The sequence below is a fragment of the Balaenoptera physalus genome, assembly GCF_965194825.1.
Source record: "Balaenoptera physalus genome assembly, chromosome: 10".
NCBI lineage: Eukaryota > Metazoa > Chordata > Mammalia > Artiodactyla > Balaenopteridae > Balaenoptera > Balaenoptera physalus.
Genome location: NC_138889.1, coordinates 9655503 through 9668535, shown reverse-complemented (window position 1 = coordinate 9668535; position 13033 = coordinate 9655503). Strand labels below are relative to the sequence as shown.

The window sequence follows — 13033 nt, the reverse complement described above, 5'->3', positions numbered from 1 at the left end:
TTTCATCTTCATTAGGGGGAACAGGTAACATGTGCCTTGGTGGATCTGGAGGTATTCTGAGTGGAGCTGTGGAGCTGGCGAAGGCGCAGCAGTGAGGACGTAGCCTGTCTCGTTGGCACTGGTCATGTGCAGCCTCAGCCGGCGGGAGCCTGGGGCCTGAAGGCGCGGTCCCCGGACAGGGGGCTGAGAGGCACGCGGCACGAGGTGTGCAAGCGGAAGGCAGAGACTCTGAGGAGTTCCTGCCCAGGAAGATGGTACTGCCCCTCCTTCTCCTGTCAGACCCCCCGGGGGCAGGCGGCCTCCTCACCGGAGTCACAGCCCCTCTGAGGCCTCCCCAGCCCTGGGCCTGGCCGGTGCCCTGCCTTCTGTGCCAGCGTCCGCGTGGGCACGTCTGGGGACAGATGGCAATGTGGGCATCTCGCCAGAGAGATGAGTATGGCTGCTGATTATGGGGCTGGGCCCGCTTCCTGGGGCCTGTGGGGAGGGAGCAGTTCAGGACTCGGAGGAGAGGAGCCTGTGGGAGGAGGACCAAGTGACATTCCCGCTGGATGAGCAGGAATGGGTGGGGCACTGGGCAGGCAGGAGAGCAGGAGCTGCGAACTCCCAGCTCGCTGCCCTCCCCCACGCTCTAGAAGGCCGAGGCGGGCTGGGGGCTGCAGCGGGGACCCGTGGCTCTGCCCCCCGGAGTTTGCTGAGGTCCTGCTGCCAGATCCATCGCATCTCATTTAATCAACCCTTATGGACATCTCATGTGACAGGACTTTACTATCTTATTTAAAGGAAGATCAAAGTGAGGCTGAGAGGCGAAATGTTATCTCAGTTAGTCTTTAGGGCAGCCTCGTGTGACAGGAGTTTACTATCTCATTTAAAAGAAGCTCAAGCTGAGGCTGAGAGGTGAGACAGCTCGCCCAAGGTCACAGTAACGGAACCAGAAGTTAAGACGCAGCCTCTTTTGGTCTAACGTCCTTTTCCCTATTCTGCCATGGCCTCAGACCAGGGACCCAGATGCTGCAAAGTAGCTTTCTCTTGTCTTCCTTCTCTTCCTGGTAACTGCCCAGAGATGCCCGGTAAGAGCAGCAGAAAGGGCTCCTTAAAAAGAGCGGTGATGGTGAGAGGCAGCTCCGAGAAGGAAGGAGAGAGCCTGGTGGAGGACCTGGAGGGCTGAGCCCACCGTCCCTGTCCCCACCCCCTTCCCTTCCTCGGGCTCCTCAGGCTGATCCCCAAAGAGCATGTGACCCTGCGAGGCTCCCTCCCCCACCCACACGTGACTGCTGTCTTCTCCCCCAGCCGCCTTCTGCTTCCTCTTCCTCTCTGCTGTTTCCTCTTTCCCCCCTTACAGAGCAGACTGACGCGCACCTCCCTGGCTTTGGGTGGGGCGGTCGGCCTCAGGCGCCACGCACTGGTCTAGAAGGCAGTCAGGGTTTGGGGATGGTCTGTAATGAATGGCCAAGACCTTACTTCTTCCAGTCAAGCTGCACCACCTGAGTGCTGAGGTCGGAGCTGAGCGGTCCCGAAGTAACACCAGAACTGGGGGCAGACACCAGGGTCGGAGTCTCTGCAGCCCACAACGCCCCCATCTGATTGTCCCCAAGCTGGTGTGCGGGGTGGAGGCGGGGTGGAGGCGGGGTGGGCGGTATCACTGCTCTCCTTTTGCCCTCTGGCTCATGCCTCCTCCCCTGGGTCCTTCACGCTGGGGAGAAGGAGTAGGTGAGGGTGAGCCATGGGCTAGGCCTCCAGGGAATCCCGAGAGAAGAGTCCTCATCTTAGCTCCCTGGGGAGGAGGGCCCCGCCACCATCAGCGCATTCCCACCCTGCGCTCTTTGCGTAGCCGCTCTTCAGAAGAGAGACCACCAACCACCCACTGACCACTTCTTCCAAACCCTACCAGCTCTCACACTCTTCCAGAGTTTTTCCAGGTACCTAAACGAAACCTCATGCTGTAGCTAAAAGCCACGTCTTTTCATTCTGTCTAAGCACTCAGGCTTCCCCTGCTTAGATTCCTTCTCAAGGCAAAGCAATCAAGCCTGTATTTTCCTCTCTCCTAAAAAAGATCATTATCTTATCTACTCATTCCTTCTAGAAAGTCCCCGGCTCCTTGTGCTACTAGCCAATGGCTCCCTTCTCTGGGAAGGATCTTGGGACCGAGCCCTGTGTCAACCTGATGTCTCTGAGCAAATGCCCAAGTTCCATCTGGAGGAAGGGCAACAGGTGGAGGAGTCCTTGGGCTGGCTCTCAGCCCCAAGAGGGCTTTGTTCCTCTGTTCTCAGAGGCCCTCCCAGACCTGGCCTGTCCCCGTCCCATCTTGTCAGCGGAAGGCCTGGCTCAGGCTATCTGTTCCAGGCTGGCCTTTGCCTACCAGGGTGTGTCCCAGTGGCAGTGGAGGACTTGGCAGGGGGCGGGGGGATGGCATTGTCACCATTGGCCTGGCTCTTACTGTCCCCAGCCCTCTCTCCTTTTCAGATCTGCTGAGTCCCAGGACAGGCACATCCAAGGACAGGCCACCAAGTGGCACTTTCCTCCGGGCAAGTGCCAAGGGCACCTGCAGCTACAGCCAGCCCGGTCTGTCCCGTGGCCAACCTGAGTAGCCCCAGACATCTACTCGCTGCCCCAGACTTGGCTTAAGGGCTGGGCTGAGGCAGGAAGTGGTAGGGGTTGGTCAGTGAGGGAGTTTAATTCCCTATTGGCCTGCCATGGGAATAGGGACCGTCAGCAATGTGGTTGCAAAGCAAGGAGGGGGATGCAGGGACCAGGGGATGACTGGGTAGACATTGGAGAGAAAGGACCTCTTTCCACTGTCTCCTAAGGTCAGCATCCTTCTGCTGGGCTGTTTGCTTTCTGTTGTTGTGATGGTGGTGGTAGTAGGTCCTTTGGGGTTTTGTTTGTTATCTGTTGCTGCTTTGGCAGACATCGTTCTTTGTCCCTACCTCAGAAGCACTTCTAGTGCAAAGTCTTAATGAGGTCCATAAAGATATCAGCGTGCTCATTTGAAAGAATAAATTGGACTGTCAGCTAATAGTTAAGAGATAGCTGGTCCACCTCTCTATCTGACTTGGTTACTCAGTAACCAGCGCTGTGTAAGGGAAGGTGAGATTCTACGAAGTGCCATCTCTTGCTAACACAGACTTAGAGGGTCATGGGGTGGGCACCCGGCCTGGAACGGTCTGTGGGCCTCGCCATGCACGTTCCCGGGTCTCTGGCCTGCTTGCCCAGCCTGGACAGCACCTGGGCTGCCATCCCTCCCCCTCACAGCCGCCCTGGGACAAGCTAGGCAAAGCCCGACTGTGTATTTTTCCCCCTGCTCCCTTTCTGGGGCCTCTTGATTCTGAAAGAAGGGCTTGTGAAAGCCGAAGTGAAACTTGCGGGTTCTACAGGCAGCAGGAGCACGTCAGCTGTCTTCCCTGTGAGCTACTGTGAGTTTGACAGCCTTTGTGTCAGCCCAGCCCTTCACCGGACCCATGTCCCCAGTCCCCTTTGAACTATGGCACCTTGGCCTTTTTCTCAGAAGAGCTGCCAGAGTGGAATGGAAAGAGGACTTGCCTAAGGGGAGGCCCCAGGTATGCCCTGCCCAGCTAGCTGTGCCCCTCCGGGCTCATGCCGCCATTGTGCTGCCGTCCAGGCAGGGAGTCCCAGAGGAGGCCACTGCCGGTCCTAGCATCACACAGCACGTTTGAGGTCCTTCTGCCCCACCGCCTCCCTCCCTGTGACTCTCCTGCTATCTTGGGTGTCAGGTTTTCTACTGAGGGATGGAGTTAGAGCTGAGAGAAAGGTCAGGCCAAGCTTCTGGACGGGGCTGGAACCTGGCAGAGCAGCGTGACTGTGGACCTCTGCTAAGCCGCCCTGTCTACTCCCAAGGGAGAACATGGGCGGGCCCAGCGGACCAGCCTCTGCTCTGTCCCGTTGCAGGCTCCCGCATGCGCACTGGCAGCTTCGGGGCATCTTCGTGTTCTCCAGCCCACCTCTGTATACTAGGCATGTGGGGAGGCGTGGCCATGCTGGCCTCCAAATCCCTACCTCACAGGCAAATCCAGGGCCTGGAACCACCACCGCTCGGAGGAGTTTGGTGCTAACCCACACCCTGCTCACCTCCCGTAACAGAGCAGCACGGGCTGCCTCCGCCCCCTCCAGCTTTCCTTCCTCAAAATCTGAAATCATAGAAGCGGTCATTTTTAAGTGCCCACTGGGTGTGAGGAACATGTAAGAGCTGTCCTATGCATCGTCTCATCAACCTGTCAATAGCCCTGTGAGAAAGGTGATAAACTCTACGTTGCAGATGACTAACAGGTGTAAGGAATGAAATCAGGTTTCGCCTGATTCCTAAGTCCTTGCTCTTTTCTCTTACAGCTCCCTGAAATGCACCACCGAGGGTCTCCCTGGAGGGTGGCTGAGGGTGGATGAGGCAGAGGGAAGCGGCCCTACCTTCTGCGAGGAAGCTTGTCTGGAGCTTCCCAAACTAGTCAGCAGGGCAGAGCCCTGGGTCTTCATCTGGCTTAGCCTGGGAGGTGTCCAGAACTCTCTGACCTAGAAACTCCCACCCCTCTTCAGTGACTCCCCATCACCCCAAGAGACAGTCTAAACTCACCCAAGGCCCTCCATGACCTGTCCCCTCCCTCCTTCCCCGCTCCCTCGCCTTCCATGCTTGGCCCAGTCCCACCTTCCAGACTTCCTGACTACACAGAGGTCCCCAGACAGGTATTGCTGTTCACGCCTCTGCACTTTTGCACACGAACTTCCCTCTCCCTGGCGCCGCTTCCCGCCCCAGCCCTGGTGGACCTGGCCACCTCCTGCTTGTTTGTGAAGATCCGGCTGAAGCCTCACCTCCAGAATCCTTTCACTGCTCCCATCCCAGCTGGTCTCGGTGGCCCTGCTTCTGTGTCATGCAGGGCTGCCCTCTTTTATGGCACTGTCGCACCAATTCTGTTTGTCTCCCTGCTGACCTGTGAGCCCCTGGAGGGCAGAGGTCTCTCTTACAGTTTCTCTGGGTCCCTAGCACAGTGCCTGGCACATGGTAGGATGTGGATGGGAAGGCAGTCCTGTTTCTGCCAGAGAGAATCGAGATGTCAGAAATGGGCCTGGCTGTGCCTGCTGTTCTGTCATAGCTTCTGCCACCCAAGGTTGGGAGGGACAGGACTCCAGGAGGCAGATAAGGAAGAACACCGGGGACCGCAGGCCGGAGAAAGTCCAGGGCAGGTGATCTGAGGTGGGCAGGTGTTGGCACTTGGGGCTGAAGCCGTGTCGTCGTGGGAGGAGCGAGGGAGGAGAAAGGTGGCTGCCAGCGGGGCCGTGCCTTTTGATCCCTCGTTGTCTCTGAGCAGCTCCTGAGCGGGCTCGGCGCGGGCTCGGAGTTGCAGCCTGGGCCTCCCTGCCTGGCCTATCGAGGAAGGACAGTCAGCGCCGGGGGGCTCAGTGGGGCCTGGGGGTCTTTCAGGCCCAGAGGAGATCTGATCTGTCACCGGGGTCAATGGCTGTATCCATGTGGCAGCCAAGATAGACTCAGCTGATCCCGGGGGGCCGTAAGGGTGGCCCAACAGAGACGTAGGGCCCAGGGTGAGTCACATTGTGTTCCCCTGTCTCTGAGCTGGGTGTGATTGGCACTGTCCTGCATGGGCATCTGATGAGGAAACCGGAGCCAAAAAAGGCTTAGGAACTTTCATTTGGCTCCACAGTGAATTAGAGTCACCCCTCAAAGCTTTCAGCTTTTTTCCAGACCCAGCAGCTCCCCGGGCAGGACGCTGGTGAGTGTTATCTGCAGGGCTGTGATTTTCTTCCATCTTGTGCTCTTTGAAGAAGCCCCGCTGGGCACCCTCTCCACTTCTCTCAGAGACACCCCCAACCCTGCCACCAGATTCTGGAATTCCCTGAGGTAGCAGTCATGGGCCATTTGCCAAGTGGAAAACATTGCTGCCACCAAGCTTGTCTATGTCACAGGGCCACTGTGACAGTCCCTTGGAGTAACCCCAGATTCCCTGGAGAGCCCCTGGTGACTCCCCGCTCCCATGCGCCCTCGGCAGTGGGGAGCCAGAGAGGCCGGGCAGTAGAGAGGAGCATAAGATTCAGGCTAGAGAGTCAGAGCTTCGTTCTTAGTGGAATGGAGAGCCACTGAGCGATGTTAAGCCAGGTGATGGCGGGGGCACGTGTACCTTCATTCTCTTCAGAAGATAAACTGTGAGGCAGTGGAGGGAATGAGACAGAGAACGAGTCCAGGGGTGAAGGGCCCTGGTAGCCCAACCTGAATTCAGTCTCTGCTGGAACACCCCTTCATCTCACAAGCAGGAGCCTTCACGACGTGCTCGGGGGGAAGTGATTTGGGGTTTGGAGGCAGATGCCTGCAGAGGGCAGACTGAGCTTCCAGTGTCCTGGTCCTTTGGTTCATGGATCTCAGGGATAGAAAGGGTTTCAGGCCTCCTTCCCCTTCTTCCCCACCTTCTCCATGGGCTCTTTAAGAAACCAAGGCTCTGGTCTTTCTCCTGGGCTAGAGTCCTTGCTGATGTCTATTTTCCATGTACTTCCTGGCTCCCGACTCAGTGCTGACTCGACTCAGCTGATGCTGTGACTCAGGAGGACGTGGAGGCCCTTCCTCAGACCCTCAGCAGAAGGGGAAGAGCGGGGCATGCAGTGGAAACTTCGGTGGTGCCCGGCTGAAGTGTTCTTTCCGCCCCAGACCAGTGCATGGGACGAGAAGCACTGGTGCGAGAGGGCCCATGTGATGCATGAGCCACAGGTGGAAAGGATGACCCCTCTGTCCCGTGGGGTGGACGAGGGCAGAGGACCTGGGCTCCGTCACCAGCTTTCCCTCTGTTGCCACATTTCCAACTAGGTTTTGGGCTCTGCCCCTACTGGGCTGCAGCAGGTGCTGTTTCTGCTGTGTTCTAGGCTTAAGAGCAGTGTTGACCTCACTTTATTTTATTTATTTATTTTTAAAATTAATTAATTTATTTTTGGCTGTGTTGAGTCTTCGTTGCTGCGCGCGGGCTTTCTCCAGTTGCAGCGAGTGGGGGCTGCTCTTTGTTGCGGCGCGCGGGCTTCTCATTGTGGTGGCTTCTCTTGTTGCGGAGCACGGGCTCTAGGCATGCAGGCTTCAGTAGTTGCGGCTCGTGGGCTCAGTAGTTGTGGCACACGGGCTTAGTTGCTCCGCGGCATGCGGGATCTTCCTGGACCAGGTCTCGAACCCGTGTCCCCTGCATTGGCAGGCGGATTCTTAACCACTGCGCCACCAGGGAAGTCCCGACCTCACTTTAAAGATAGACCCTTCTCCCACATCAACCTCCTACCGGTTTCCACCATGTCCAGTATTTTAAATACAATTCTATCTCCCTGCCCCCATCTCTCACACACACAGAGGCACCCCGACCTTAGTGAGGCCAGAGAGAAGTAGAGGTGATGGGCCGTGGTAAGAGCAGGAGGGGGTACTTTGGTGTCGTCTAGGGCGCTGATGCTGGGCTGGCTCTGTCGGGAGGCCTCGGGAGCGGGAGCAGGGATGTAGGGCCCCCCGAGCACTCTGGCCTCTGGCATCTGTTCCTACCCTCCCCTTGGCCTCTGCCCCAAGGAACTTGTGTCTGGAGGGGAGCCTGATGTAGAAGAGTTGGCGGTGCTGGGGCTCCGAGGCCGCTAGAGTGGGCACGGGTGGGACGCTTCCTGGGCACAGTAGAGGCTGTGGGTCCGAGCTCCCTGCTAACCCGGCTGCCCACCTTTCCCTGCAGGTACCGAGGCTTCATCCTGCTGATTACCTTCTTAATCTACACCTGTTATCACATGTCCAGGAAGCCCATCAGTGTCGTCAAGGTGAGGCTAGCCTGGGGGTGAGGAAGAAAGCAGGAGGTGCTGGGCCCCAGCAGAAATACACTTCCGTAGAACGGTCTGGAACTTGGCGTATAACCATCCTTGTTCCCTTACCTTGGTCACTGAGCCTGCTCCTTCCCCCCGGCAGAGTCCCACTTTTAGCAGTTCTTTTTTCCCAGGAGAGTTTCCTGGGTTTAATCACCAAGACGGTGGTGTCGGGGGCTGCGGGTGGAGCCAGAGAGCAGACACCCTGGGCCCCGTGTCTACCCTGCTCGTAGACCCCCCTTGCCCTTCACCGAGGCTCTGCTGTGGCCACTTGCCCCTGGAGCCAGTTCTTGCCGGAGGAGGGAGCGTGGGGTCCAGTCGAGGGGGGCAGCGGGGCTGGTGTGTTGGAGGCTGCTTGCTCCTTTCGGGGTCACAGGATGCCCCCTGACCTGTGCGCCCATGGCTTCTCCAGAGCCGTCTGCACCGCAACTGCTCAGGGATGATTCAGCCCGTCAACGACACCCACAGCCTCAACGACACCACGTGGTGCAACTGGGCTCCATTTGGTAAGAGCGGGGCAAGCTGTTCTTCCCCGCACCCCACTCCGCCTACCCAGGAGAGGGTCGTCCGGGGCCGGAAAGGGCTTCTTGCAGGGGCGTCCATGCAGCCAGCCAGCTTTCTGTCTCTCCCGTCGGCTTTCAGATCAGAGCAACTACAAGGAGCTCCTGGGGGCGGTGGACAACGCCTTCCTCGTGGCCTACGCCGTCGGTATGTTTATCAGGTGAGAGAGAGGCAGAGCCTGTGACCTCCCGGAGTAGAACCGTTCAGAGCCGCTGTCTCCCCTTGGCCAACCTGGGGGCAGCAGGGTCACAGGGAAAAGCTGGTGGCTCCCCCAGGCGGACATGAGACAAGACGTCCCCATGTCCTATCAGCCCGTAGCCAGCGTGCTCCGCGGTTACTGAGCCTGCTGCCTCACCTGGCCAACTCCCGCTTTTAGTAACTCTTTTTCGTGGAAAGGCTTTCCTGGATGTCCTTTCGAGTTTATTCACTCAGATGGCAGTGTCAGTGGTGTGGCTGGAAAATGGTTTGTCCTGGCCCGGGGTCCTTCAAGGGTAGCCCTGGATGCTAGGAAAACCCCAGCACGGCTTTTACGTAGCAAGCATGATGTTTGTTCCCAGGAATCAAAGATGACTAAGGCAGGGTACCACCTCCAGTGAGCTCACGGCCTAGTGGAGTGACCGATAACGTCAGCAGCTAGTTATAAAACAGTGTGGTGGTTCCCAGACAGGTGGTTTCATACGGGGCACTCTGGGGGCTCTGAGGGGCCGCTTAGTGTGAGCCGGGATTAGAGAAGAGCAGTTGGGGAAGGCTTCCTGGAGGAGATGACACTTGAACTAATGAAGAGGAATTGGGCTTGGCAATGCAGAAATGGCTAGGTGGAGAGAATGGCATGGGCAGAGAGTAAGGCGAGTGTGAAACAGCATGATCTGGGGAGACAAATAACAGGTTTACAGTGTAAAATGCAGGAGACGGGGCTGAAGAATGAGGTCATTGTGTACCAGGCCGTGGGCACAGGAGAGCCTCTGAAGGGTGGCATGTTCAGATTAACACGTCAGACAGATCGCTGTGAGGGTGATGGAAGGTAGATTTGAGGGAGAGTAGGACTGAGTACCAGGTCATGGTAAGGAACAGATTTGATAATAGCTCAGCTGAGCTTTGAGCAACGCCTGAGTTAGAACAGTAGTAATAGAGGTGAAAAAGAAACGACGCACTGGAGAGAAGTAAGTAAAAGGTACAGGTCTTGGAGGTTGCTTGTGAAGGGTGGGATGGAGAGGCAGGAAACTGAGGTAGCCCCGTGGTTTCTGGCTTGAGTGGCCAAACGTGGTGGCGACATCCACTCAGATGAGGGGCACGGGGCAGGGTGGGGGCGGAGGCAGAGGAGTTCTGTTTTTGGAGTTGTTGAGTGGCAGTTGTTTTGGGGAGCATCCAGTCAAGATGTCTGGAAGGCATCTGGATATGATCATGACGCTCTGGGGGAGAGTTCAGGGCTGTAGATATGCAGCTGGGCTGTGTAACATATATATAGGTGGTAGTTAAAACCATAAAAGTGATGCAAGAGAACATGCATGAGAAGGACTGGTCAGCCAAGGGGGGAGGCAGATGGGCCACGGTGACCTCACAGAGGCCGCGGAGAGCGCACTTCAAGGTGCTTGGTCAGCAGCGTCAAATAAAGCAGAGGAGCCCAGTGAGTGGAGGACCGAGGGTGTCCCTGGCGTGTGGCAACACAGAGGTGGTCACCTCAGCAGAGTCGTTTCAGTGGCTTTGTGGGGGGGGGGAGCGGCGGAGAGATAGGAGGTAGAGAGCCGAAGGGCGCAGGTAGCAGAGATTACCATGGATCCAACTCTCTCTTCTGCAGTGGCATTTTTGGGGAGCGGCTCCCCCTCCGTTACTACCTTACAGCCGGAATGCTGCTCAGCGGCCTTTTCACCTCGCTCCTTGGCCTGGGGTATTTCTGGAACATCCACACGCTCTGGTACTTTGTTCTTATCCAGGTACGAGCCTTCGCCTTGCACTCAGGCCTCTGTTCCCGGCACAGAAAGATGGTAGAGGCTGCAGGTCCTACCCAGCTGCCCCAGGTCCCGGCGCATCCAGCCCTGTGCTCCTTTATCACGATGCGGGGTCCCATTGCCCATGGTCAGCCTCGTGGGCTCAGTGAGTTTGCGCTGAGCGTCACCCTGAGGTCCGTGGAGGTGCCTGCGAGGCCTGGTCTCTGCCGTGGGGATCTGGGGCCACAGGAGAAATCAGCTGGCGGGTTAGGGGGTGCGTGCACGCAGGTGAAGGAAGGGGGTGCGTAGTGTGCGCTGCGGAGAGGCCCCCATCCCAGAGGCTGCACCGCTCAGCCCAGGCCTGTCCCGCCTCCCTCCTCCCTCCTTGCAGATCTGCAACGGACTCGTCCAGACCACGGGCTGGCCCTCCGTGGTGACCTGCGTGGGCAACTGGTTCGGGAAGGGGAAGTGAGTGTGATGGGGCAGGAGGGTGGGCGGCACCTGGGGGGCTGGGTTGGTGGGTCCCTCGTGGCCCCTAATGTGATTTCAGGGTCAAAGATTAGAAACTCGCCTCCATCTTGCTGACTTTCACAGGCCGAGATACACATGTTTTAGTGACTAAAAGCAGTACTGATTTTCTCATTGCTAAGGTTTTGATCCTTAAAACCTGCAACCTCAGTTATGCTTTTTTCCTCTTAATAGATGAATTTCCATTTTGCGTGAAGACAAAAACGAAGCCTATAAAATTGTGTGTTTTTATACACACACACATATATATATGTTTGTGTATATATATATATATATATATATATTTTTTTTTTTTTTTTTTCCCTTGAACTGGCTTTTGTGCAAAAAAAAGTTTCTTTAGGGCAGGGTTTCTCAACCCTGGCACTATTGACATATGGGGCTGGATAATGCTTTGTTGTGGGACCGTCCTACACAGTGTAGGGTGTTCAGCAGCCTCTACCCCTAGATGCCACTAGTGCACCCACAGCTGGGACCGTCACAACTCTCCAGACAGTGCCCGTGTCCCCTGGGGGCAGAGTCACCCCTGGTTGAGGACTTCAGAGTCACGGCCTTAGGGCAAGAGAAGAAAGGGGTGGGGCTCTGGGCCCTGGGGCAGCAGGAGCCAGAGTGCTTGCTCAGGGAGCGGCTGGGGAGCGGGACCCCCCGGCCTTGCTGTCACTCCCTTGACACCAGCAAACCCTCCCGCTCCTCCCTGAGTGGGGTCTTCAGCTCGGAGGCTGCAGGCAGCCAGCTTTTTGCACTTGGTCGGGCGGTCGCCAGGAGCCCTGTGCTTCTCTTCTTACTTTTCCCGTTCTTCTCTACCTCCCTCCCTCCCTCCCTCCCCTCCAGGCGGGGGCTCATCATGGGCATCTGGAATTCCCACACATCCGTGGGCAACATCCTGGGCTCCCTGATCGCCGGCATCTGGGTGGATGAGCAGTGGGGCCTGTCCTTTGTGGTGCCCGGCGTCATCACCGCCATCATGGGCCTCATCACCTTCTTCTTCTTCATTGAATGTGAGTGGAGCCCTCCCTCCTCACAGGGCCGGAGCCGAGCCTCCCGGCTAGGCCCTGGGAGAAGGCGGCTGGTAGCGTGGGATCGCGGGGCTGGAGCCACAGGTGTGTGACTTGGGACAGACAACCTCTCTGAGCCTCAGTTTTCTCATGTGTGACATGAGTACAACAGCGCCTGCTTCCCTGGGCTGTTGAGCGTTTCCGTGAGATGTGTAATCAGGATGCCTGGCAAACGCTGGCTCTTCTGAGACTGAGGAGGGAAAGGGGGGGGTGGACCTCTCCGCGTTTGCTGCCTCTTCCCAGCTCCCTGACAGACGGGCCAGGGAGTCAGGGCCATGGTCACTTGTAGCAAGAGCACGAAAGTCCACGAGGCAGTAGTGACACAACTTACTGTTAGGAGACCCAGACCTCGAAGGTGGTCTCCGGAGCCCCGGTTCCATGCTCCCTTGTGCTGGAAAGTCAACTCACCCCCTTTGAGGAGAGGTGGGGACCACATGCCATGCAAGGTGAGGGCCTGGCCTGCTGGGAGGCTTCTTAGAAGGTTTTTCTTTCAGACCCAGAAGATGTGGGCTGCTCCCCACCTCAGCACCATGTGAGTGTGGCCCCCAGTCCCGTCCCTGCCCTCCACTCCACCCGGGGGCTGGTCCCAGGGAGGCCTGGGGAGTTGGAGGAGGGGCCCGTGTGCCCACGGTTACTTCACAGGCCCTTGGGTGAGGGCCAAAGTCATGCCCTTGGGTGGCTCCCCGACAGCCTGACGGGCCTGGCAGGATGTTAGTCCAGTGCAGGAGGGGGACACATACCTCTTCCAGCGTGGCAGCCCCTACCTCTCACGTGGGCTGTCCCTCCAGCTGGTGGGAGGGAGGTGGTATGTGGACGTGCCCACAGCAAGGGCTCTTCTCCGCTCAGGGTGGGCTGGAAGAGAACGTGGACGACGCTGAGGACCCTGGCAGTGGGCCCCACTCTAACAGAGAGAACGGCCTGGAGTCTGCTGTCACCTCCTCCAAGGAGCCAAGCGCTCAGCCCGCTGCCATCAGCTTCTTTGGGGCGCTCTGGATCCCGGTGAGTCCTTTGTGGGCTGGAAGGAGGAGAGAGGCTCTCTAGATTTTTCTGCTGGGTCTCAGGAGATGGGGATGCTCAGGGTGACCTGTGGTTTCCAGCATTTCTTTACACGCAGTGCCTAGGGAGGGCGGCCCACCCGGGGAGGGG

At 57.7% G+C, this 13033-nt stretch overlaps 1 protein-coding gene across 12 annotated transcripts in view; it reads left to right on the top strand.

Annotated features, from left to right (window-relative positions):
* SLC37A2 (solute carrier family 37 member 2) overlaps window positions 1–13033 on the top strand; it is a 31777-nt gene that overhangs the window by 11532 nt on the left and 7212 nt on the right. For 5 of the 12 annotated variants that reach the window (XM_082475885.1, XM_082475886.1, XM_082475882.1 and 2 more), the window contains 9 exons: window positions 6523–6684; window positions 7698–7779; window positions 8234–8327; window positions 8464–8542; window positions 10178–10313; window positions 10699–10775; window positions 11664–11830; window positions 12382–12419; window positions 12734–12886. In XM_082475885.1, the coding sequence (XP_082332011.1) occupies window positions 6608–6684; window positions 7698–7779; window positions 8234–8327; window positions 8464–8542; window positions 10178–10313; window positions 10699–10775; window positions 11664–11830; window positions 12382–12419; window positions 12734–12886 (903 nt within the window). In that variant the 5' untranslated portion in view covers window positions 6523–6607. Of the gene's footprint in view, window positions 1–562; window positions 6685–7697; window positions 7780–8233; window positions 8328–8463; window positions 8543–10177; window positions 10314–10698; window positions 10776–11663; window positions 11831–12381; window positions 12420–12733; window positions 12887–13033 lie in introns of those variants that run through there. The other 7 variants (XM_082475889.1, XM_082475881.1, XM_082475888.1 and 4 more) reach the window with 3 other exon arrangements.